The following is a 27,628-nucleotide window of genomic DNA, read 5'->3' as shown; positions in this document are numbered from 1 at the left end:
GCATATTTCAATAAAGAAAAAGTTCCTTTACAAATATCGACAGTAACAAGTATTTATATATATTTAAGAGTTCCAGAAAGTGATTTTTTTTTCCAATATATATTTTGGGGATTTATTTATTTATTTAATCGGACAATTTAATCGTTATCGGAATTTTTCTCAGAAAATAATCGGCAACGGCACTCAAAAATCCATATATCGGTCAGGCTCTAGTATGATGTTACTACGCTGTATTTCTTGGACCGAAGTCTTCCAAATCCTTGTACCACCATTTGCAAACCTTTCCCCTCCCCCATCTGCATTTCTCTCTATGCCCCTTTTTGCCCCTCTGTCCTTCTCTCTCTCTCTCTCTCTCTCTCTCTCTCTCTCTCTCTCTCTCTCTCTCTCTCTCTCTCTCTCTCTCTCTCTCTCTCTGTCCTACAAGCTGTGTCTCTTTCCTGTGTGCTGGGGGGCCAGCGGAGGGGAAGTACACCGAGAAGTAAAAGCACTCTCTGAGTTCAAGTGCACGGGCTTAAAGACACAGCTGGCTTCGACAAAGGGGAATATGACAAGGGGGAAAACTGTCATGGAAAGGCAGAATAAAGACCTATTGACAAAGGCGGTTGTGTAGTCGGAGACACTATAGGCATCATTTCACAAAAATGGGGAAGATTTTTTTTTAAAGAAAGAAAACGTGAACAGGAAAAAAGAGAAAAATGTCTCCTCCCCTTTTCCTCTCTCCACGTATACTCCCTGTTCCCTCCCACCTTTCTTTTTTTTAATCTCCTCCCTCCTCTCCTCTCCTTCATTCCTACCCTACATGCATGCACACACACACACAAACACACACACACACATACAGAATCACACACGATGACTGATGCCTTCTCCCTCCTTCTCTTGCATTCTCCGTATTCTCAGCTCTCTCTCTCTGCACCACTGACACTTTTGTGTGTGTTTGTGTGTGTGTGTGTGTGTGTGTGTGTGTGTGTGTGTGTGTGTGTGTGTGTGTGTGTGTGTGTGTGTGTGTGTGTGTGTGTGTGTGTGTGTGTGTGTGTGTGTGTGTGTTTGTCCTCTCCATATAGCATACTGTAGAACCGGTTTTGCACAGCTGCGGCACATTGCTGTGAGTAAAAGTACAGGATTAGTACTTTTCTCCCTCACTGCGCTGATATCTTTTGTCCATAGGGCATGTTTCCCTTCAAAGTCCTGAGCGTGGAGGGGGCTGAAGAAAAGAGAAATGGTGTCGGAGGGAGAGGAGATGAGGCAACAGCGGATCAAATGTGACGAGACCAGAGTGAAATAGAGATGCAAGGCTGCGAGTCAAGAGGGAAGGCACTCACTCCTGAGTGAGGAAGCGGGGACAAGGAGGAGGAATGAAGTTGGAATCTGGAAAGAAACGCGGGAAAAGGTAAAAAAAAGGGGAAGAGGAGGTGTATGGGGTTGGTATGGGGTTGAGGGTGCTGACCAACATATGCTTTTATTTTCTTGTTTTAGCTTATTTCCCTTTTTGAAATGAGATTCGGAGACACGTTTGTTCTGTCGTTTACTGTTTTTGCTGTCTCTCTCTACTTCTGTGTTCCGCTCTGTCGTGGTTTGTGTTTGTGTACCTAAAGTGATTTTCCTTCCTCCCAGTCCCGCTGGAAACATTTACCCTGTCCCCACGCTTAATCTAGCCATGTCTTTTATCTCCATTATTTGCTTGACAAAATATACATATAAATATATGTATATGTTTGCTGAAGGGCTCTTGCTCCTGAAACCCAACTCGGAGTTAGTCAAAGACTCAGGCTGGTTTTGGGGCCCAGTTGTGTGGACGAAGGGGAAGGAAGAATGGGGTTGGGGCACTCACTTTTGTGCCGTTATTGTTTGTCAATCGCTCTCTGCATTTAATATTTTTGTGTGCCAAGCATACCGTTAGAGAGAGAAGGGTTTTGGCCTAGTTTCCACTCAGTTGCTGTGGAAGTGTCAAATAGATGACACAAAGTATTTGAAATATTTTGTCCATCATCCTCCCTACTCTGGAATTGACACGTCCCACCCTCTACTTCCCCTTACTGTTTGCTTGCGATCTCAGTATATATTTGTCACGCTACACATGACCAAACCTCATCTGTATGTCACTTAGTGTCCACTAACAACTAGCGTACTGCTCTGAATACATTCATGCGTTGTGCCCATGCAGCTTTCACCTCCTCCTCGCTGTCCTGTTTGCCCTCAGCCTAGCCTCCATTGTTTAATATCGACAAGTTACCGTTGTTCCCCGTGTGTGCGCTCGAGGACCTGTAGTATATCCCCAGTCCGGCCAGGCCCTTAGCAAGCCTGTCCATCTCCATGGAGACCTGATATAAGCTCTCTGGTCTCTGTAGCCCTGACTGCATGCAAACAAACTCACAAAGATACCCTGGTCCTCTCTCTGCCAGGGTGCGCCATTAGGCAGGCTGGCAGAAATAGGGTTTTCCTAAAGGGTGGATGGGAGGTTGTCTGCGGAGATGATGGTAGTCTTGATCCTTACATCTGAAACGTAGGTTTAACTGGAGGCTTGAAACTGCAACCAAAGTGGCAGAAAGCCGGCATTAATGATTGTAGGCGAGTTATGCACCCATCGACAGGGTTTAGCAAAGCCCGGCTTACAGAGAGGGTTAATGATAAACACACGTATATTTGTGTTTGGGTGAAACTATTTGAGATGATTTAACTGATAAATACTTTTTAAAAACAAAGTGGTTTGTCACACACTGACCAATTTCATTAAAACATTTTTTGTTAATATATTGTCTCCCTGGTCAAATGCAGTGATGCTTGTTTGCTTGCTCGGCCCTCATTCATCTGAACAAAATGTTACTCCCGATTTGTGATTTGACGGCATGTAGACTCGGATAGGAAAGATAATCTTGGTTTATGAAACACCATCAACTCCTTATTCATTTCTACTATTCTACCTCTGTCACAATGGGGAGAAATACATGCAATTTAAAAGCCAGAACACGACATCCTCAAATAGCTTATTTTCTTCAAAAATAGTCTCAAGGCCAAATATATTTTGTGTACTTAAGTAAACAAGTAATTATCCACTCTTAAGAAGTTAGCCCAGTGGATTTTTGTTACTTTTGCTAAGGAAAGACTAATAGATACTTATACTGCATATTGACATGGATGCCTGAATCAGTGAGTGATGTGACGTTGCCTAGCATTGGTTGTTCAATATAGCACTTTAGCCTCCAAGACTAAGTGCACAGTATTCATAACAGATATGTATCTACAAAGCTGTCCATATTTCCCCTGTGGCTCAAATAGACGTCACAGGTGACAGGCCTTTTTTTAGTATCACACCACTTTCTAAAATACTTACACATGTTCAGCCTGCATGTGCTGTTGAACTCATGTTTGCTAGCCTAAGAAATAGCCTGCTGACAGTTTGCCAATACAGTAGCTCTGATCACTGGTTATTTAGATACCGGTAGTTTGTTATGCTAACGAGAAAATGGAACTTGGACAAAATGTATATGAAAATAATTTAAATCTGTGGTTTGTGGACATTTTATGAATCAAAGTGGAGCTTCTTCTTCCTCTTTTTTTATTTGAATTTTGGCAGCAACAACAAAAATGAGAACAGAGAATAAGCTTTAATTAATGAAGCCCATTGATTGCTGTTGTGGCATTGAGTCGGTCCATCATATCATAACACTCAAAGCATATGAGCAGTTGAGGCATAAAGCACATCTCCTAAACAATAATGAATACCTTCGGAGAAATAATGGATTACCCTGGCTTCTTTTTTTTACTGTCAATGAATGTATTCGTTATTTAAAACCTCTTCTACTTGAGGTCGGCACTTACTGAGCCAGACCGGCACTTCTAAACTGAAGAGTGCTGAGGAAGCCATTAATGTGTTTCACTTTATAAAACATAACTCGGCCTTCGCTATCAATTATGTAGCTTTGGTGTGAAAGAGACGGGAAAAGGGCCACACACATCAGGCAGCGGGGGCCGGAGTAGAGAGCAATCGCTGCTCCATGTGACCGCTGTGGATGTACTAACGCTCTCTCACGGCTTGAGTGAGAGCTATTCCCCCCGGACTAAGTGTTCCACTTGCATCAGTGTTCGTCTGCTTTCTCTAGGACATGGGGCTGAAATGGGGCCGGAGCTGAGAGAGCTCCATCTGGATAGCCATAGGGCTTTTTCTACTTTAGGAACGTAGTGCTGATAATGCTTCTCTCCGTCGCACAAGAGCCCAAAGTTTGCCTCTTTGACTGAGGGGTTTGTATTTTGTTCCAGTTGTACAAGGTGCATGTCTTGAATTATTGGCCAATGTTGTTGATCTAGGGTATAGATGCTTTCGTTACAAATGACTTACTAATGTGATGCATTGTTAAAGATGAAACTAGCCAATGATATAAAAACACTTATTTTTATAAAAAATATAACACTAAGAAAAGGTCCATTATTAGGGATTGGACCGATCCAATAACTGTATCGGGTCCGATATAGCTGAAATCTACTTATTATTTTTCTTTTTAAAGTGGAATATTTCAACTTTTACATCTAAATATACTTATTCCACAACTCAATAACACATAATACATTTTGATATAATATTCAGTATGTAATAGACAGAAAGAGATTATTTGAAGTAGTGTTGTTACACCGATAAATCACCCTTGACGAAAATATTGACCAATATCAGTGTATCATTTATATTAGCATATATATATAGTGTCTGATGCCCTGATGGTGGCTTCTTATGGCAGATACAGACACTGAAAGTGAGCATTTTATTTATATATGTATAAAATATATATATTTCTTTCTCCCACATTGTCTGCAAACCACGTGACCAAATAATATTGATTTAAATAAATAAATACTGAAAAAGTTGGATTATGAATTGAATTATAAGATTCACAAAACTTTGAATGAACACTTTATAGTAAATGATGACATCATTATCTCAGCCCAAATACTGCTATATAATTTAACTCATACACATACTCAACTCATATAGCAACAGTATGTAAGGTGCTTGTGTTAATACCGTATCTGCATTTAATCTTAGTTGACATGCACCCCTACATCCACAATACACCTAAAACAACTTTATTTGCCTTAATAAAATTCTTATCCTTGTGGGAGACACAGAGGACGAGATTTAGGAGAAAATCTCATGCTTTTTTATAAACAGTACTAGGATTATACTTAGTTCAGTAAAAGCTTCATTCACATTTACCTTGATATATTGTTCCTTGTAAGGAAATGGTTTCTGTACAAATTAGCATTTTGCGAGAACCATGTGTGCAGGGTAGTTGTACGGCGATGACTATAATCATGTTTTTTCAGTGTTTCCTCCCTTTCGCTGCATTGTTAGAATGTCTCCCAGTAACCACGTTGAGATCAATGAATAGTTTCCTCGTCCAGGGGCCAGGTGGCTGCCTTGTGCATTCAGATGGAGGCAGAGGTGGTGAGGTGGGGGTTAATATTTGCAGGCTGCAGGAATGTGTTTGGAGTCAGCAGTGAGAATTCCTCAGTTCTGCATTAGTAGGTCGAAGCGTTGCCTCTTACCTCGCCAAACTATCTAGTGTTCTCTGTCTTCCCCCATGTCTGTCCTTTCCGTCTCCATCTTGCATTTGATCTCTGTCTTTGTCGCAACGTTCCCACCTCCTTCTCGTTCTCGGTGTGCACCTTTTTTCTTCTATGTTCGCTCTCAAGTTTTGATCCTCACCATCTCCCTTCTCCTTCCAGGCCTTTTAGATGTCTCACAGACATCTCAAACGCCTCAGGTGTTGGGGGGTTGGGTAAAAAGCAACTGTATGTGTGACAATTCTATCACTGTGCTGCTGGCCTCTTCAGTACATGTATGATTTATAGAGCAGGTTCCTGAGGAACGGGCTCTGCATCAGGCATTGGCTATCATACAATCTCCATCTTCACTATCATATCAGATAACGAGGACTGTCTCTTAGCTGTCTTTTTCAGGAACAATTGGGACAAAAATCGCAGTATAAGAAAACAAATCCTCTTGAAATCATCAAGATTTGTTTTTGAAGTCTTTGACCACTTTGTCGAATACACTAATTCACTTTCCTTCAGGGAGTTAAATAAGAAGATCGTTATCACATTCATGTCTGTCAAACATAGTGTTACACCCAGTGCCTAGTGAGTTAGTTAGTGATTTCGTGAACCTTGGATGTGCTTGTAGCGATATCATGTTACTGTGCCTCTGTTTCCAATTGTTTCCCTTTTTGTGTTAAGCTTTTTTATCTGCTATGTGATGCATCATATTTGACATACTGTACAACAATGGGAGTGGTATTGATCTTTTAATCTAAGTCTTGACAGCAAAAAAGCAAACACCTAAGTGTTAATTAAGTCAACAACAGTTTTTTATAATTAATTCATTGTATACATTATTTATGAGCCAACCATTTGATGGCTTTCTTCCTCAGGGTCTCTAATTTTATATTTTTGTAAATTGAATATCTTTGGTTTTTATAGTTTGTCAAACAAAACTTGACAACCCTCTGTAAATTAATGGTTTGTTCAGATTTGGATGGCATTCAAAAGGTTGAACAATAATTAGTCATTAATTGAGTGACAAATGTGAAATACTTATTAGTTTCAGCCTTGCAAAGCCCTACAAAAGTTGTAATGCAAAGTGGGTTTACGTGTCGTTACTACATCTCATCTGGCAGCATATTGATGGCATTAACAAGGCTCTCCATTACGCTTTGTGGTGATACACATGCTCTGCTGTGGCGTAGGAGGTGTCAGCTGCCCGCATCACACAACGACACCCTGGACTGTGCCAGCTCTCTGGTGCCAGACAGAGAGGAGGAGAGGTGGGCACGGTGTGAAGACGCAGAGGAAAAGAAAGATGAAGGCGTAAAATGAAACAGGCCGTTTCTGAGGAAGCAGAGACAAGTGGGTGAAAAAGCGTCAGAGGGAGGAGGGAGGGAGAAAGGAAGGAAGACAAAAAGGATGGTGATGGGGGGGGGAGGAGGAGGAGGAGGAGGATTCATTTGTGTTTATTGTCTGTCCGTGCAGTGAATCATTAGAAAATTAACCTTGCTGTTCAAGGCACCAACAGTCACCTCAATAGCTCCTAAGCAATAGAAAACTGAGCCAGTCTGATAGCGGGTATTAACCGGTTCAAGTAAAGCTCTAACAAACATTACACATCAATATTAAAATATTACAGCAAACAAAGTTAAACATGTGAGAGATTCAGGGGTCAGCGGTGGAAGCAAAACCTGCCGGTGGTTCTTTGGTTAGTGTGGGGTCGTCAGGGTCACATCTGTAAGATGAAAGGAGAAGCTGCGGTTGGTTGCTTCCACAGAGGGATGGAAAGGTCAGGAAGTGGCCCCAGCACAAACACCAGACTCATTGTTCAAGTTCAAGGTAACACTGAATGGGGTTTTCATTCAGTTAGCTCAGCCCCTTCGTCCTCTGACAAGTTGCTGTTTTTGTGAAGGGTGGTAATTAGAGGAAAACGCTGCCTTTGGCGACGTCTGACATTGATGTCATGCTGTTATAATTGTCAACTAATTATGTAATTTTTTTTTTACAGTGGATTGGGGCGGAGCATTGCTGGCTGTTTGGTTACTATAGCTAGAGAACTAATAGCACTATAGCAGCAGAGTCTCTTTTTGACATTAATATTGTGTGTGCACGTGTGTGTATGCAGGTCGCACGTGGCCTCTGTTCAGGTGTGTGCACTCTGTGCCCTCTCAGACAATGAACAAGGTCACAGCCAGAGGGTCAGATGTCACGACAGAGTTTCCCTCCCCCACCTCCAGCAGCCTCCCTCCCTCTTCTGTTGTGTCTGTTCGGTCGTCAGCTCCTCATTAACTCCTCACAGGGGATTTCCTGTTCGCCTCCTTCACTTCCCCGTTTCCATTCAAAATGGGGCAGCATATTATCTCTTTTTACAAAACATGAATAATTAAATCTTCCAAGTGTTCCGTGCTGAATATGCAACCTGTCTTTAAAGTTGTAACCGCTTACTAGGAATGAGAAAGACTAATCCAGCTACAGTGCCAAACCTTTGGGAAGTCTAGGACTGTAATTGATGACTTTGTACTGTCAATGAGCACGGTGCAACACACACACGCGCATGCAACCACACACACACACCCGCACACACACACACACAAATACGCAACAAACACATAATTCACAGTCTGACTCACCCCCTCTAACAGAAAGTCAATAACAATACAGGAATGATTAATCAGTCCCTCTGTGGCCCCTCCCTCTCTCCTCACCACCTTCCACTCTCCCTTCTCAACCCCACTCACCCGCTCTCAGCTTAGTATTGATCTGAATGCATTTGCTTCCCATTTATCTGTTAGCCCCCCTCCCCATCACGTAAACACTGCCACTGCATCGAGCGGTCACAAAGAACCTTTTACACAGGAGTGCACACACACAGACAAACAACACACACTCACAAGTTCATGCACGTGAAGCAACAGCAAACGCACACCGACGTGCACGCCATGTGATACACTGATACTACAGGTAGTACTGTTTACCGCAGTGCACAAAGGGATCTGGCTTGATTATTCTCAAGTGCAAATTAGGAGGGTCCTTCTCACAGGCAGGTGCATTACGTGTATTTTAGGTTTGCATGTTGTACACACATGAGCCTAAACAAAAGGCAGTATTCTTTAAGGTTTAACTGACAGATCATTGCCCTCCCCCGTGTGTCCCCCCTTACCATTCTGGTTGGTGGCACACAGGTTGCCATGACACCAGACTGTTTTGTCTGCCCTTTGACCTCTTTAAGGGGTGCTGTGGTCAATCAGGCATTACATGTGAGGGGCAAATAGAAGGGAGGAGAGGGAGGGGGAATGCATTTCCTCTGTAAAAATGAGGTCCAAAAGGTTCCTCTATACATCCGCTTTGTACAGAGCAGAAGGTGGGGAGCCTCCTAAAGGCTTGCAGTGAAACAAAGACACATGTGCACATACAGACATGGCAGCGCTTTGCAAGGGTAAATGAACTAGGCTGCAGCTCCCAGGGGGTGGGGAGTTATTATGCTCATTGTGCAGTCGGCCAGCCAAAGCTGTTTGGCTGATTCTTTTGAAGTTATATTTATCAAACCGGAGCAGGAGGCTTAGCACTCCAAGCTGGTGCATCGCTTTGTCCACACTGCAGAACGCATGTGTGCATTGAGATGGCTTGCGGATATCAAGCTTCAATCACCCCTAAGTGTTTGTCTAAACAATCTCCGACAGAAAAAAAGAATAATAAGCCTTAGACATAGTTTGTGTTACAGTGTGCCGCCAGTCCTTCCTTATACCCTCAAGTGGAAGAGTCAGAATCCTCGTAGCAAAAAGCATGTGATCACAGTGATTCTGATGCCGATCATTTTGGGATAATTTAGTAAATATTCAAACATCTATTAATGGCAGCATTCAAAGAGCAAACAAGGTGCAGCTTTTTGAATTAGACATTACATTATAATGTACTGTAATTTACAACTGCAAAGTGAATACAATACGATGTCTGATCTAAATCTAGTGCTGTTTGTTTCACCCCTGTTCTGCCTGTGATGGACACATTCCTTTTCATTCCTCATAACTAAATACTGACATCAAACTCAAATTCAGTGTACTCCACATTTCACAAAGAGCAGAAATCCTTAACTGAGTTTGTTTGATCTTCCTATGTTTGTGAATAATTTGACTTTGTAGATTACATGCTGCCTCACTGGCAATGAGATTTAAAGATTGTTACATTTTGAAGCTGATATCAGGGGGATTCTCAGGGGCAGCTTGTGAGTAAGTCGATAGCTTGATATGGCCCTGTCCAGCGACACTTCAGCTGTTGCAGAGATTGAACCTGTGACCTCTTGGTTAAACAGTCTTTTATTCCCTAGGCCAGCTTATCTCTCTCTCTAACGTGTGTGTGTGTGTGTGTGTGTGTGTGTGTGTGTGTGTGTGTGTGTGTGTGTGTGTGTGTGTGTGTGTGTGTGTGTTTGTGTTTGTGTGTGTGTGTGTGTGCGCGTGCACGTTTGTGTGTGCGCGCGTATGTCTTTTTCGTGTGTGTTTCAGTTGGTCTCCGCTTCATATCTGAGGAACACCTGGCACACTTTGACAATGGAGTAATGTCAAGGTAACAATCTTTTTGTTTTATTCATTATGGATTTCCTCCTGCCAATGTTAACTTACACAGGCACAAACACACGCTTAAATCAGATGCAGAATACATACACACATGCGCCGACTCATTTTTATCTGTTTTGTTGCATCTGTTTGTTTAATTGTTTTAGCTAGATGACCTATGAACACTACATCTGTTTCATTTCTTCCTCCAGTGCAATAATAGTTTTCTGTATTGTCATTGCTTAATATACACACTAATGAAACATTCACAGATAATTAATGATTTTAAACCTTTGGCAACCAATAATCAAAAAGAATTCCCATTTCTTGTTATAACCTAGTTTTAATGTTAGAGTGGGAGGTTAAGTATTTAAAAGCTTAAATATGTAAGCAAAAGCAGTAGCCATATGCACACACACATTCACATAGACACATTTGTTCACTAATGTAAGCCCCCCAGCATAATAGATTGGGATAACTATAAGGTGCTTAGGGCTTTTATCTAAAGTGGATTCTTTGACCTTTAGTTATTTGGCAAAAAATATCTTACGAGGTAATTAAACTTTATCAAAACATGTTTATCCACAGATTCAATAATGCTTGGACACAGATATTAAATAATTAATAAGCTTTGTGTGTGTGTGTGTGTGTGTGTGTGTGTGTGTGTGTGTGTGTGTGTGTGTGTGTGTGTGTGTGTGTGTGTGTTTGTGTGTGCGCGTGCATGTGTTATGGAAAGCCTAGATCCTAATTAATGACATGTCTAAAACTAGATTCTATGGTGAAAAAAATACACATATGATTTTGACGATGCAACAACAAAGTAGGGTGCTGCTTTATTTGGCACCCAAACTACTATCTAACTCACAGACAAACACACAGACACACACACACACACACACACACACACACACACACACACACACACACACACACACACGCACTTCTTCCGCTTAAAACACCTAAGATAAATTATTCTGTCTTGCATCCGATTGGAAAGTTCTAAAGGGAGGCGCTACGAAAGACCAGACACAAACCAATCCCAGTGTACATAGATTGACAGCTGTGCCATAGCAACAGTTTGGCTAGTTGCCAGGCTGATGGGGTTGCCAGGCAAAAGGTTCCCATGGCAACATTCATTTTGCCATCTTGGTAAATGAGGCTGGTGTCAACCAAAGGCAGATTAGTGTCGGATAGAGCTTTGCTAACACCTTGGGTAAAAAAAAAACATAAATTTTTTAGCAGATCATAGCGTAACTCTCTAAATATACATTGCACCATTACGATGACTGCCCTCATTCTGAGATGTGGTATGCACTTGTGTAAAGAAGATACACTATTTAATATATAAACTGGGCAGCTTTGGCACACGTTGAAAATCAGCTGGTGCTGAACATTCAGCCTTGAGAATAATTTCCCACCGTTCTGTTTCCCAGTGTTGCATCATGTTCATTTCATCACGTGCAGTCTAAAAAGCATTTGGAAGGTGAATTGTCTTGTTGTGCTGACCGGTCAATCTGTGAGTTTGTGACATGCTTTTATGGACTGTAAGTGGCTTCCCAATGTGTGTCACTGTATGTGGATGACGATCAAGTATGCAAGGAATTTTGAACTTGAAGTGAGATGCCCCATTTATGAATCACCCCAGACGTGGAGTACTCTTTCACTGCTTAGACACTCAGACAGGCCTGCTCAAGGGTGAGAGAGAGAGAGAGAGAGAGAGAGAGAGAGAGAGAGAGAGAGAGAGAAAAGGATAGCTTACATTGGCACAAATACGCTGCAATTCTGCGTGATTTGAATCTGAAAATGTAACAGACATGGGGCAGAAAGTAGGAGGTTGTGGCTGTGAAAGGAAGGCTGGACAGGCATGTGTGCATAGAGAAGGCAGAAGCAGAAGGGGGGGGGGGTATGGAGACAGAGGGTGGTTGAAAGGGTAAGAGGCGGGAAATGGGGACCCATGAGGGCCGAAGAAAGAAAAAGAAGGTTGTGGCAAGAGAGGGAGGAGAAGAGGGGGTGCTTTTTGGGACAGGAGGGAGAAAGGGACTGGGAGCGGCAGACAGAGGAGGATTAAGGCTCTAAACACATACAAGAAAAAAGAAGGAGGAGAAAGTAGGAAGCAAATTCACCTGGCAACATTATTAGAGTCCTGCCAGTGACTTGATTGGCTGAAATGGTTTTAAGATCACCTATCCAGTTTCTCCTTCTCTGCGTCTTGTCTTTTCTCATTCTTAAGCCACACACAGTTGCACAGTTCAACACGAGGTCTGCCCCGAAACGAAAGGTGCGGTCGATGATCTTAACCCTTTTTTCTTTTTGGTGTTGTTGTACTTATTTGTTGGAAGATGGATTCCTCAAATCCCACATGCCAAGCGGCGCTTTCATTCAGAGAATACCGAGCTCCCACATACTGCCTTCATTTGTGTTGCAGGCTCAGAAGATGTTTAAACTTCACGTTTTACTTTTTGTTCTTTAATTTCTTTTAATTTGACGATTCTGAAATCGTCTCTACATTGATAGCGTTTGTTTACATATTTCCACTAAGCTAAGGCTCTGCTGAAACTCTTGAAAGGGCATATACATGGCATGTCATCTTCTTGCCCCAGTTACGTTTGAATCTGTGCTCGGAGTAATGCAGCACTCCTGGCTCCAAACCGTTGGAATGTAGCACTGCGCCTGCAAACATGGTGTGTGTAGCATGCAACAAATTACAACTCCTACAGAGAGCATCAAAATAAATAAATACATTTATTTATTTGGCTCTGTGTGACTTGATGGATATTCCGATTTTGACTGTGGAGCAGAAGTCACCCAGATTTAGATGTCACAGCTGACAGCAGACTTAATGGTGAGGACAGTCTTATGGCAGACCGCATTAAACTCCCATGAATACCTCTCAGCTATTAAGTGGAGTCAGACATGATTTGTAAGAAATGCTGCAGTGTGTAGATCTGAGATGTGCAAATGGTGGCTGTACAGTTTAATAATGAGTTCGACACACTAATAGCTGGTTATTTCTAAACGTTTAGGTGGTAATAGGTAGTGATTTTTTTTCCTGCAGTTTCATTGCTTTCTAGTATGTGATGGGATAAGAAACTGTTCTTGGAACAGCCTGCATGTTACAAATGCTAGGATAGTCAAACTCTGTAAGGGTTAGTTGTTCATAGACAGCCGTTTTAAGTGTTTTCTGTTTCAGTCTTGTGGCTTTGGCAAAAAAAACTCTGAGGGAGTTTGCACAGTCACCAGTAGAGGGCAACAACTCCTAAGAAATGTCTAGAATTACTATGAATGAACGTAGGCAATGAAGCCTTTGTAGTATACTCACACATTCATGGGAGGGCTAGATGTGTGGAAAGGTTTTTTTTTCTTTCAAAGTTTTGTTTAATTGTTTTGTCAAAGATAAGACTATTGTCTCATGTTTTGTTCCAACTAGTCTTTCAACTTCCTACAGTACATTTGATTATTTCAGCAGCCTCATCTCTATTGTCCACTGGCAGCTCTCTGTATAATGAGACTCTTGGTGTTTACACGGACACACATGCTCTATGACTTACCTCCAGGCCATAGTGCTGCCTTAAACCAGAGCATCCTCCACTGCAGCCATTCCTGCGGCATCATGGCTGTTGCAGCTCTCTGTATCGCTGTGATTGAACGGATTGTAGAGCAACACAGTCATGAGTTCATATTGGCTACCCATCTCATGTTGTAGAACGGTAACATACATCTCTTCAGGCAAGACTCATCAATCATTTAAACTCCAAATTTTTCCTCAAAAGAGTCCAAATTGTCTTTTGCCATACATTTCATTTTCATTTCATTTAACTTTTATTTATCCTCGAGAGACCAATTGAGGGGTGACCCTCATTTTCAATGGTGTCGAGTTCAAACAAATTCCAAGGAAAAACAACAATGCATACACAATATTCAATGCAAATACATCAAATACACAACAACAGGTGAAGAGAAGAAAAAAACAAAAAACAAAAAAAACAATTGAAACATTTACATAGTGGTGAGGAGTGGCAGCAATTAAAATGAAATTAAATGGGTGAAAGTACAATATAGCCTAATTAAAACAGTTACAGGTAGAGTTTGGCAGATTTAAGATAGTTTGTTTAAATTGATTAAAGGATATGAAGGTATTTAGTTTAATTTGTTGCTGTAAGTTGTTCCAGGAGTCGGGGGCACTGAAGCTAAAAGCTGTCTTTCCCAGCTCAGACCGGGCTTGTGGGACATAAATACACACACACACACACACACACGCACACACGCACAAATGGACACCAACTGATCTCAAAAAATATATTTGTTGTTCTTGCCAAACCCACAGAACTGAAGATTAAAAAAGCAGAATGAAATCATTGTTTAAAACAGCAACAACAACGAAAAACTCCAACCAAAAATCAGAGGGGTAGTAGAGCCAGTTTTAGTCCTGATGTCTACGTCTACAAACTTTGCTAAATAATTTAGTGAGGAGAACTATACCTGTTTGAGTATATTGCTCACATAGAAGAAAATGAGCTAGATTGGCTGACTGGTAGACAGGAGCCAGACAGGTGTATATGTGTGTACACAGACAGCTCCATCCTGCTGGTGAAGTCCATATCTGGAGAGCAGCTCTACAGTCTGTGCTCTGCAGTGTGAGGTAGTTGGTTGTATGGTTTCGCATAATAAACAGCACGGAGATAACTGTACAACCTTCTAGCTTTCCCTGCGGAGTCACTTCTTGCCACGTCTAATGCACCCCCAGCAGAGAGGTAAGTATGTTGTTACTGAGCCCGACCATATCCTAATGGTTAATGACACGACTCCTCCTTTTCAAACTGCGAAGCCTTTTTAGATACCCTCCCCCTTGGGCAAAAGCCTGACGTTCCCTTGAGCATGTGTGTCATTTTTGGTGTAATATTTGTAGCAACTTGACATGTTTGTCAGGAGCACCACCTGCTGCTAGACAGGCTGTACACTGACAATCAGTAGTTCCCACTGCAGCAGAAATGCCTTTAAGAGAGGAGGTTGATCCTCCAGTTGTATTCAAGATCTTACTTTTAGGTAATAGACTGTAGTGTGCGAAGTGGGGGCTGAAATAATTTTTTATTTTATTAATACTTTCTTTTTACTTTCTCTCAAATATTTCAAGACAATATATCTATGGTAAAAGTAAGAAAATGATCCTGCCCTCCCTTTTTACTGAGAATAGAGCTGTTATACACTAAACTGTCATCCCCCCCCTAATCATTTTCATACAATCCCTGATTCAATACACAACACAACGTGCAGTACATGTCCTACATATAAATTACCCAAGTCACACAAATTATACACAGCCAGGCTATGGAAATCGTGGCATCCCTGCCTTTGCTTGGCAGTAATTCATACAATCCATGTATTACTTTACGCAAGCACAGGTAGCCTAGCCTGGTGTGCTTGCATGTCACATTCACACACATGCCACGACTGCTTCCATGTTAACACGTTGTGCTGTCCTCTGCATCCACGCCAACACACACTTTCGCAAGATTTTTTCCTTTTTCATTACCCCACAACCATCCCCCCCCCCCCCGTATGTCAGACTGGTGGTTGAGACAGCAGCCATCTGCAGTGCGTTGTAGTCGACTCTCCTCCCCTCCTGGATGGATGGGAAAAGGCGGGCATACATCAGAATTGTGCTGATTCTGCACTGTCAGTCATAGTGTTCTTTATCATCCACCGCACGACGCTGCTCTCCTGCCAGAAGAGACCTCTGACAGTTGCAAGGTGTGTGAGGCAAGGATAATGTTATTTGACCTACCTCTCTCTCTCTTTCTCTCTCTCTCACACTCTCTCTCTCACTCTCTCTCTATCTCTCTATCTCTCTCTCTCTGTCTTATATATATATCATTCACTAATAAAGTAAAGATTATTTGTACCGCTGACTGGTAACACTTGGCTAATTTTCTAGAACGGCAGATGTTGCACTCTTGGTTCCTTGAAACGCCCCAAAATTCCTGCATCGCTGTTTGTAAAGATTGACCCTGTCTTCCCTTTTCACAAATACACTTGTATAAAAACAGGTGTGATGATTAAGGGTTAGCTTCCCAAAACGTCTCCTTTCTCTGGGGATTTAATGGGGAACTAGAGCATCCCGACCTACAGATAGACAAGGCAGACACCATCCCAGACTGATGATGTCATCCCTTGTGAAGCACTCCCAGTGCTTTGTCTCTCAGTGGCACTGCAGAGTGCAGCCGCAGGCACACAGACAAACACTCACACACACACACACACACACACACACACACACACACACACACACACACACACACACACACACACACACACACACACACACACACACACAAACACACACACACCACACACACACACACACACACACACACACACACACACACAAGCACACCTGTCTGTGACATTCTGCATTTGTCACTCAGATTCAGACAACGCTCAAGCCAGAGAGAGCTTCTTTTTCTTAGTTTGTAATTGGCATCCAGAGAGCCGCAGTCTAGGAGAGCTTTGCTCTAATGTAGTCTGCTGGCAAGAGGACAGACAGAGGAGATCAGGCAGCAGAGACTCCTGCAATCTATAATCTGTGTTAATCAGATTCTCTGTGTTGTAAATGTACAGGAATTTGTCCTGGTGACGTGAATGAGGATCATATATACTTGTACAAGAACACACATTCAGTTGAAAGGTACGGCACGGAGCCACACAGTACATATCACAGCAGATAGTGTAAACACATTCAGCATGTTGTTTCTATGCAAATGCAGGTGACATGGAATTGTAGTATGAATGCTGATTTGAAGGAGGATGTGAAGAGTCCTGTAGTGCATCAGTGCTGTGAATAAGACAGTTGTACAGAATAGGATCAAAGCAGGAAATAAATTCAGCTGCACAGTGTATGCGCCTAGAGTGCCTCCTGCCAAAGCGAGACGGACTCTTCTATAGGCAGTGTGGATACATGTTGAATATTCATGAGGTATTATGAATGTATAGTGTAGTGTTTTTAATACTAACCTACATTTCTGAAAGGTTGGATCCTCATCTTGCATATTTATGAACCCAGACGCCTCATTCGAAAGCCTTTTGAGGGAAGGTGAAGATGAGTTTGTGTCCATCGAGACCCATTACACTGTATGTAGGTTGTTGGTTCTTGCTTTTTGTGGTGTGAGCCATTAAAATTCTCACTTCATGCTACAATGGATCGGTCACTTTCCCCCCTGTATTTCTCTCAGTTTGGTTCCATCAGCCATCCGTCAGAAGGGCGTTATCACAGGCTTCGGTCACTGCTCGCTCCCTCGGGCCAAAAAGCAACTGCATTTTCTCTTTGTTGGTGTACCCTCACTTGCTCTCCAATGTGTGACACGTTAGTGATATTTTCTGTTGTACAACATGGTCTGAACACTTTAGGGCCATTAATGATGCTCACACATCAAGTGTAGTGTTTATGCTCCGTCTCGCTCAACAGCCAATCAGTTGCTCTAAATTAGATTTATTTTCATTTCTGAATTTCCCTCAGGGCTACATGATTCTGTTACCCAACGAACACGGCTGCCACTCTCTGTTCTCAGCGCAAATGTTAGAATCAAACTGCCTTTGGACATGTGCACTGACTGAGCAAACGCACAGGAATATTGCATGTATAACAATATGAGAGGATGGGAAAAATATAACACAACATCAAATATGCAAAGCTGTTTTTTGTTGGGCGAAAGCACATGCAGGTTTTATCTTTTGTTCTCAGTGTTTCATTGGGTTTAAACATTGCCTCCGTTACAGTATCATTTGGATTTGTTCCGTTTTACCAGACTGCAAAACTATACACTGTCCACCTCTGATGTTGAGCTGTATAATCAAGACACATTCTTGTAATTGGCAAAGCTTTCCACAATAGGTTTATTAAATGTGTTTGATGTCACTCCAGCTGCAATTTACTGTTGTGTTGGAGCAACGCCATAAATCCTGTAATCAATTTGATGATGGCATGATTGCTGTACACATAGCAGGAGGCAGTAATGTCGGGCTCTCAGGTTCACGAGGCTCCTGGGCTTCATATTTTCTCTCTATTCTCATCCTATTAGAGATTCTGACCCTCCCCCTCTATCCCCACTTTCTGCTAGCCTCTCCGCCACCCTACCTCCTTCCCCCCACCTCTCTCTCTCACACACACACACACTCACACAGTGTTCCTCACTTTCGTAGGCACACACACACACACACACACACATACACACATACACACACACAGGCAAACACGATCGTACAAAACACACACGGTGCACTCACTGAACTCCTATTCACTTTCTCTCTCCATCTCTCACACGTTCACACACATACACGTATAGCTCACAGACTGGTGTGTGTGAGTGTGTGTGTGTGTGGGGGGGGGGTGTTACTGAGCTAATGGGGATGTGAGGCTCGAAAAAACGTGAGAGGAAAAAAGGGAGATGGAAGGATTGCGCTTTGTAAAGGAGGGACAGATGAAGAAGGACTTTGAGGTAAAATGAAAGCATAGAGAGACGACTAGAAATCATCAATGCCGCACGCAGGGTAAATGAGAATGTGTGTGCGTGTATGTGTGTGTCTATCGTCTGTAAGTGTTGGATAGCGGGTTCACCCTGTGAGGTTGTTTTTTTTCCGATGTGTAAGCGGGCATGTGAGCACACAAGTAAGCAAGCTTCTACTACCTTCTTTATGTTTCTCTTGTTTGCAGCTCCGTTTGTTTTTGACGGCAACCTCGCCGAGACAAAGGGTGAGGAGCTGCGTGTGTGGATGTTGGTGTTATTCAGGTAGGGTAGGTAGAGAGCAGAATGATGAAATCAATACTATTGTCTGTAACCTACCTGCCACTGGGCTCTCTGTCTGGCCCCGGCAGAGAGAGAGAGGGAGAAAGAGAGTGAGAGAGAGAGCTTTGAGGCAACACAGGCTCACTCTGGCTGGGGAAGGAGAGAAGAGAAGAGGCTGGCTGTAAGGTGATTGTCCTTTCTTTTCTTCTTTTCTTCATACATTTTAACTCAGGGTGAATGCAGATTAAGAGTTGTGCTTTTATGTTTTTTTTAATACAGGGCTGACATGCTTTTCTAGATGAAACTTTCTCATCACAAATTCTTCACATCCTTTCCTTTGACAGAGCAATAAAGTCAGTAATGCTATGCTGTTATGAAGTATGTGCATGCACGTGTGTACACTTCCTCCAGCTTCTAGTATGTATTTGTTGCATTAATTTGACACTGTCTGTGTTTGCACACGCTGGAAAGCCTTTCAATTAGTGCAGAGGCTGCATGTTGTCGACAGGTCATGTCTGCATTTCATGTCTGAATCGCGCCTTGCTTGAAATCTCACTTTCCAACAACAACACCTTATTTGTACATTTCAGATTTTTTTCAAAAAAGAACATCGTTATTATCACCTTTTCCTTTTTTACACCAGGCAGGTATACTGCATTAATAAAATCGGCTTCAGCAAATTTAAATGTTATGACTGGCACTGTTGTACAATATGCATTTAACACATGCTGCAATTATCAGTTCAACACAGAAATGTCCTCGTTTTCTTGCTGTGTAATTTGGCGATATGAATTCCCAGTTTTAGTGACATGAATGAAAAGCATCCTTTACCGCAAACAAATCCATATTTCATCTCCAGGTGAAGTTATGTCGGCTATTCCCAGTGGTCTGATTCAGCTGCCACGTCTGTCACACACAACATTAACTGATACCATCTAAATATCGCACCTCTGTATTGCAAAATCTTGAGGCCTGTAAGCTCATGCAGTCAGCCTGTAGGTGATGCATAGCTTGTGTTAATGCAGTTCAATTTGATGCAGGAACGTGACGCAGGCACCTTGCAACTTTCTTTGCATTCACACTGAGGGGGTTTAACGTGATGAAAACATGAAAAGGTGCAAATCTCCCTTTTCCACAACATATTCAGTCTTCCCCAGTCACTATGTGTCATACTGTCTGTCTGCCGGTGGGGGGGATTATACGCATTTAATTATCTTTCTTTCAGAAAGATACGCCGAATATCTTACTTTGCAATGCTTGGATATATTCTTAATATTGTAACAGCGGGACTGAGTGTAACGTGTAGTTATTTAACTTCATTGACAGGTGTTTTTTGTCCTATATGCCCTGCTTGTCCAGTTCTTCTTTTATCCTACCCTCTTCATACAATCTTCGAAAACTAGGTAAGTCAGCAGACCCATCCTGTCGTGCTCTTCATATCGCATTGATAAAACACAGTAAGAAAAAGTAATAATTTGGTCTGTATATCACTGTATATTCATTTAGACTTAATCATTGTCACTGTTCTGTACAGGAAGTTTTGGAAAAAGTCGTAACGCAGCAATTATCAAGAACAAAAGATGAATATCCCTATCTATGACATTTACGTTATGGGTTTTTTTGTGTCTCACAGGGTTAGAGCAAATATTAAGAACTTCAGATAAATATCCCTTTCTTTGACATATAAGTTATTTTCTAGTCTATTATTCTGCTGCTTACATTTCTTACATACTTAAAGAAAGCCCTTTCAGCTCACTGAGCTGGGGAAAGCTATCAGACACTGTAATTTGTCAGTGCTCTCTTAATAAATCATGTTTGAAAATGTCCGTGGCATTTAACAACAGTTTGAAATTAATTGTTTCTCCTAAATCAATTGTGTCTCCTCCACAATGCGCTTAGCCGCTGCATCGCTAAGATTAAATGAGCCTTGCTGTGAAAAAGCTTTACTTTGCTTCTCATGGCTGCAATGCGAGGCAAAAGATTAGCGTAGATGAAATGCAGACAAATACTTCATGATTACCGTTTTAATTGAACTGATCACTTTTTCTTCTGTTCTGCAGCAAACCAGCAGACCGGCCGGTGCCGCAGAATCCAAAATGTCAGATGAGGTCATGTCTTTGTCTGGGTGCAGCGACTCTGCGGGTTCTGTCTTTTAACAGTTTAGTCTCAGCATAGGTTTTTTTTGTGCATTACATTGCTATTACATTTGATTTAGATTACATTGCTTTGTATTTAACACCTCCCTGTGTGTTTACATTTCCAAGTATGCCCCTCTGTCCCTGAGACCCTTAACCTGTGAGGGCCAAAGCAGGTCACAGGTGAGGTCCTCGGGAACAGGGCTGCATTCAGTTTCAACGTCCCATATGGAAGGAGCATTTGATAGAAAATGGGCACATGATGTACATTGTTCCACATTGAAAATCATCCATTTCTATATTTGATATTTGCTTGGTATCCTTGCATCTCTTTAAACACGTAAAAATGCTCAGCTGATACAATGTAATGTTTTCCTCTAGGTCTAATGCATATTAGTATCCAGCTGTTTGTTTCTGCAGTAAGTCTGCTTGTTCGTTATGTTTACCTGTCATGTCATAATCAAGGCTTGTCAGGTTGTACAAGGAGAAGAAGAAGAGGAAGAATAGCCACAGGCACAGACACTCTCAGGGGGCCAACCCTATTGGCTGGCTTTGTGTTATAGCCCTCAATGGGGGCCAATAGAAAGACAGCCGAGGGTTGTGACCCCGTCATTTACGTCACCCACAAACAATCATTTGAAGTTTTGGTACATATGTGCATGTTTCTCTACTTTGTTTGTTGTACTGGAAAGGTTCTGTTCTTCACCATTTTATATTAATAAAACATGGAGGGGAAAAATGTTGATTTGTGTGAATTTATGAAGACATGTGTCCTTCTATTTGATACCCATGTTAAATTTGCTACGTCTTAGTCTTCCTTCAAATTTGTCCACTTATGCACCATATCTGTGCTAGACAGAGCCGCTTTTTATATGAAGCACCAGTTCTTGAATACAAGGTGCAATTCACAGCCTCCTGTGAAAATGAATCCCTTTTCATATTTGAAGAGAAAAAAGGGGTATTTTCTTTACTACTCGAAATTATATAAAGCTGTGAATTAGCAGATTTTACGCCCTTATGAATGCTTTGGACGTGCACGAGAAGATGTTATCAAAGTGCTTTGTCTGCAACAATTGCTCCATACCAACAGAACACACAAACACACGTGTTTTTGGAGCTTCCATTTCCGAACCGCCTGGCTAGCTATTTGACTTTGGCAGTCCCGGAGCAGACTCTTGCTTAATATTGATTGGCTTGTCTGTGTGGAGACAGATGAATGCATTAGTACCCAGCTCACCCTGCCACTGAAAATATATTAAGTTCATGTATTAGGCACCCTGTCTGGTTGCCATGGAGATGCACCGGGGAGAGTGAGGGACTAGGGAGGAGAGAGGGGGGGATGAGGAAGACGGGAGACGAGTGGGGGATACAGGATGTGATGAGGTAGTCAACTTGATTTGTAGTCCCGCTCCCTCTTCCTCCTTCTCTGCCTCTGTCACTTGTGTCCTCTCCTCTTGCGCCTTCCCCCTTTTCTCCTCTCTCTTTGTCTCTCTTCACTTCATTTTTCAGATTTTTCTCACATTGTTTCACCGCTACTTTTTGAACTATAGCTAAACTCCACCGTCAAGAATATTCACTTTCCACCTTCTCGTCGCTCACTATTCTATTGATTTTGTTGACCCTTATTTTCCCCCTCATTTTGGCTTTCGCTCTTGGTCTACACCCATCCAACTTTTATTTATTTGCGTGTGTTCTCTTTGGTTTTCTGGCCGGCACACTCTCCCCTTTATCACTCTACATATAGAAGCATTTAACTCCCTCTTCATCTGCCCCTCTCTCGCCCCCCTCCCACCGCCGCCGCACCACCACCACTGCCTCCCTCTTTGGCTTGCTCCAGCTCTGTGCTCTGCAGTAAAACTGGTGCATTGAGGCAGCAGGAAATGGGGACTAGAGACAATAGAATGGAGGGAAGTATAGAGGGGAGTTTGTGATTCTCTCTTCTCGAACCCAAGCGCGTTGAGGAAACATGAGCAGGGTACTTTAATGATCTTATATTTAGTAATTGCATGTAGGATATGGTATACAATTCCATATTCAAGGCGTTGATTTGTCCACCCTTTTTATCTGGAATATCAAACCTAGCAATTCTACACATCTGTTACCAAGACCCCATTGTCACCATGAGAACAGGATTTGAATGAAAACAGTTCATGAAGCAACCTTTTTCTGAGTTTGATGCCCATTTTAAAGCATGTGCACCTCTACGCTGAGGCTTGTGTGTGTCAGCTTGCTGTTCAACACCTCTCTAAGCTGCTATCAGTGCTTTGTCGACGTGCCAGACAGTCTTCGCCTGTGTTGGGGTCACATGTTGACTGAGCACAATATTAGAAACGTTGACTCCTGCTTCAGGAAGCTGGACCGCATATTCAACAACGATCAGAGAGTAATTGAGGCTGGCAGAGTGGGTGCGGCAAATTATCCTTTTTTTTCACTGTGTTTTAAAAAAAATGTCTGATACATTTTTTCTTCAAGGCAACAAATGCAATCAAAGTGAATTTAAATAGTTAAGCAGCTGAAAAAGAACAATTATTTACATCAATGTAGAGGAGTTGCAGTGAGGAAGATGGTTTATACCTGTGTGTTACGTGTCCATTCTTCTAGGTGAAGGCTATGAGAAAAAGCTGAAAGAAATTTTGGAAGCAGAGATTCTACCCATGGCAAAAGAGTTCGACCAAAAGCTGAATAAAGGTAGCACAAACACACCAGCACAAGTAAATGAGTCTTCAGAGCCTCAGAAATGTTAGAGTAAAAGAAAAAAGGAGAGAGATTTTTTTTTTAAATTATGCCCTAAAGCATGCAATCCACCAGGATGTGTTGAGACAAAAATGTCTGTCTTCCTCCTCCTCCTCCTCCTCCTCCTCCTTTCCATCTATCAGACACCGTGTATGAGGAAAGGTTGCAGACAGCAGCAGACAATTTCATCGCGGCTGCCTCCAAACTGCCTAGAGGTGAGACATGGTCTCTTCCCTTTTTTCCTTCATCTTTTCATCTCCAGTAAGGCCTGTATTGGGTCATTACAGCTCCCTCTGTTTGTGCGCTCTCTCTCTCTCTCTCTCTGTAATAAAGCTAGTTAGGTTATTAGAGCCTTTCAAATACTGTGGAGAATAAAGGAAGCAGTGAGCTGGAATTAACTTAGACTTCTATATGCACAAAGTCAAGAAATACAATTTGTAAATGATCTGAATTTGTTTTTCACAGTCTCTGGATGTTTTCCTCCATGTGGTTAGTGTCTTTATTTTTTTATTTATTTTTTGTCTTCAATGATCATGATTCACGATACTATAAACAAAATATCTTATTCCACTTGTAAGTATTGGTTTCATGCATCCATCAGGTTTTCAGAGTGCAGGCGCAGTATACAACTGTATAACCTGCCAGTATGACTCCTGTGAATTCCCTCTCGACTGTCCCGGTGAGTATTAAGAATCTGTCAATACAACATTTTGGATTACTGACACTGTTACATCACAATTTTCAAAGACGTGTACTAATCCAGACTTGACACATCCTTACATAACTATATTCTCACCCTCATAAGCATCCCCTTCTGATCCTTGAAATGCTCTGCGTTTGATACTTGAAATGCTCTTAGCAGAAAGTCGGGATTTGAAAGGAGACCAAGGCAAGGTTTTATTTCCACACATTATATCTTCTTGCACAGAGCCCCCAAGGTACTCTTTAAGTCCTTGGCTTCTATATGCAAGGTGACAGTTGACTCCCACACGCAATGGTATTCGTATCAACCCTGTACAGCGCAGCCACTGTTTAGCATATCATCACTTTTACTCAACTCCTGAGAGACTGGGCTTAAGTATTATCATTAAGGAGGGCTCAGACAAGAGCTACCCCCCTGTGAATGTTATCTGTGTGTGTGTGTGTGTGTGTGTGTGTGTGTGTGTGTGTGTGTGTGTGTGTGTGTGTGTGTGTGTGTGTGTGTGTGTGTGTGTGTGTGTGTGTGTGTGTGTGTGTGTGTGTGTGTGTGTGTGTGTGTGTGTGTGTGTGTGTGTGTGTGTGTGTGTGTGTGTGTGTGTGTGTGTGTGTGTGTACGTGGGTGGCTGTATGTTTATTTCAGTGAAAGAAATCAAAGTAATGGAGAACAGCAGGAGCAGAGTGTGGTGCGACGTACCATTTCACTTACCAGACGATATAGAGGTGATCTGGAGGTTTGCAGAGGAGGTACAGTATGCTTGGTATATGCTGAACCACACAGAGTCACTGCAATACCTCATATTGCATTACTGTATAGGCTACTGGTATACTACAATTGGGAAATACACATACTGGCTTTCTACTGGTATTGAGACAACACATTTTGCACCTTGCACCTCCAATGCAAAACGTTTTACTGTTACAAATGGGTAAAATAGCACAATTTGTTAAACAAGACACAGTAGCTAGCCTAGCCTAGAATAACCTGTCTTTTATGTAAATGCTGTGTCTGGGTCAGCACCTCTAAAGGGTACTAATTAATGAACCATTTTTACACTTGGGGTTTGCACAAAAAATATTTTGGCCTACAGTTTATATACTGTATAATGTTATTTTCTCAGTTTAAGAGGTGCTGGCAGGTCTCTCTTACCTTTGGACACAGCCATGCTAGCTGATTCCCCCCGTTGTTATGCTAAACTAAGCTAACTGGCTCTTGGCTGTAGTAGTTAACCGTAAAGATATGAGTACTCTCAATATCTCTATCGAACTTTGAAGTAGTTGGTGTATTTCAAAATGTTGAACTATCCCTTTAACACCACTTTGTTTGCAATTATATCAAATCTGTTTTCGCATTTGAGCAGATAATAATATATATACTGTATATATATATATATATATATATATATATATATATATATAAAAGCCTACAGTATTTACAAAATGTATTCCTGCACAGGTGAAAACCCAGCAGGTGGATCAGTTTAAAGAAGTTACTGCCGGGGTAGACAGGCTCTACTCAATCCCTTCAACCAGCGGGCAGCATCAGGGCACCTACCAGTGTGAGATCTACTCAGGCCAACGCTCCATTGTCAGACTATACTACTATCTCACAGGTAACAAGAAACACTAAATTTAGGGTATAGAATTGTAAATTGTGATTTATAGGCTACTGATCGGTGTGAGGTCGTTTGGACTGGGATTGCAAAGATCTCCTTCAAACCTCAACAATATGTTTAGAAAATACAAATGCAGTATGTTGGTACCTGAGGTAAATATACCTAGGACTATCACCTGGCTCCGCACAAGGCATACAATTGCCGAATGGTGAAAGTACAGTGGAGGTGGGCAACGCTTTGAAGAAGCCTCCAATATGGTATATGGACACAGTGACCTCACAATATGTAAGGTTGCAGTAACCTTTGACCTCCAAAATCGAATAAGTTCACCCTCGAGTCCAACTGTAGGTTTGTGCTAAATTTGACTAAAATCCCTCAATGCATTCTTCAAATATTGTACTCACAAGAATTGAAGAAAAGGACATTTGACCTATGACCTCTAAGAATCGGATAAATTAATCCTTGAGTCAATTTTGCAAAAAATAATACCCCAAAGCGTTCATGAGATATTGCTTTCACAAGAATGGCCCGGAGGGACGGACAGACAGATGGACAGAAGGAAATGCCAGGGCAGAGGAATAATAAACAGAGTTTCTCTTTATCGTTTGAAGGAATGCAGAAAAATCTAATTCATTCATAAATTCTGATCATGTAAAATGTTAACTGCATATTGAGTTAGTGAAGTTTACTAAAGTTGTTTTTGTTATTGTTTTTACCCTATGGTATGCAATGTCTCATAAGTTCATAGGTACAATGGCTAATTATTTACTTTGAATATTGACAATGACGTCTTTAAAGCAATTACATAAAATTTGAGGGAGAGTTAAAGTATCTACAAATAGAAATAGCTCAAACTAAACTTAAAAATAGAAGGAAAATTAGCTGAACAAATACAGTTTATTTCAATGAGTGAATGTATATGTATAAACATGAGTATGAGTATGTATGATTTTTCCTGTTTTTCCTGGTTAAGTTGTAAGTGTAAATTCTGCACTACGTTAAGGACATTTTGTTACGATTAGTTTTCTTCATCTTTTCGATTAAATTTATATTCTATTTAAAGTCAGTTTGCGTTATTATACCTTCAACTAATTTCTTTTTCATTAAGATTACATGTAATTAACGTGCCCAATTCATTTTGAAATGAAGGGTAAATAGAGATACAAAACTTTCTTTATTTGATTGGGAAACTATTTTGCACTCTCCCTGTTAATTCACAATTACCCTTACTTTATGTCCCTAATGTGGGTTCAAATTCTCCCCTGTATTCTCTCTCTCAGTGACCCCCCAGGTTGTGGCAGGCCACACAGAGCTGCAAGAGATATTCGACCTGTCTCTGCTCTCAGGAGGGCGCTTACTCCCCGCGTCTGGTGGGCCTCCCCACTCCCCCCTCCTCCCCTCGCCATTGCTTCTCTCCACGTGTTTAACTGCTCTGCTTCTGATGCTATTTCTCTCCCTGGGGTAAAAACAAAGCTATTATCTGCACAATTTCAGATTTAAACAGCAGATTAACGTGTATATATGTATAGTAAATGCTACACCTTCCCTGTAATGTCAAGATGCCTCTAGCCAAGACATAAGCTATA

At 41.7% G+C, this 27,628-nt stretch overlaps 1 protein-coding gene across 3 annotated transcripts; it reads left to right on the top strand.

Annotated features, from left to right (window-relative positions):
- Positions 1-1,262: 1,262 nt before the first annotated feature.
- Positions 1,263-27,628, top strand: spaca6 (sperm acrosome associated 6; the record flags this gene model as incomplete). 3 transcript variants are annotated; one of them, XM_080039259.1, is made up of 9 exons in its annotated part: positions 1,263-1,390; positions 10,035-10,095; positions 23,599-23,685; positions 23,874-23,945; positions 24,196-24,219; positions 24,332-24,409; positions 25,070-25,173; positions 25,883-26,039; positions 27,323-27,628. In XM_080039259.1, the coding sequence occupies 7 exons, from the start codon at positions 23,652-23,654 to the stop codon at positions 27,505-27,507; spliced, it is 654 nt and encodes a 217-aa protein (XP_079895385.1). In that variant the 3' UTR covers positions 27,508-27,628. The 3 variants fall into 3 exon arrangements, with proteins under 3 accessions (XP_079895385.1, XP_079895386.1, XP_079895384.1); XM_080039260.1 differs by lacking the exon at positions 10,035-10,095 and having other exon boundaries at positions 1,283-1,390; XM_080039258.1 differs by lacking the exons at positions 1,263-1,390; positions 10,035-10,095 and adding an exon at positions 23,189-23,402.

This window comes from Ammodytes marinus, assembly GCF_949987685.1.
Source record: "Ammodytes marinus genome assembly, chromosome: 13".
Lineage (NCBI taxonomy): Eukaryota > Metazoa > Chordata > Actinopteri > Uranoscopiformes > Ammodytidae > Ammodytes > Ammodytes marinus.
The sequence above is the reverse complement of the archived record's forward strand: the minus strand, read 5'-3'. Positions and strand labels throughout refer to the sequence as shown.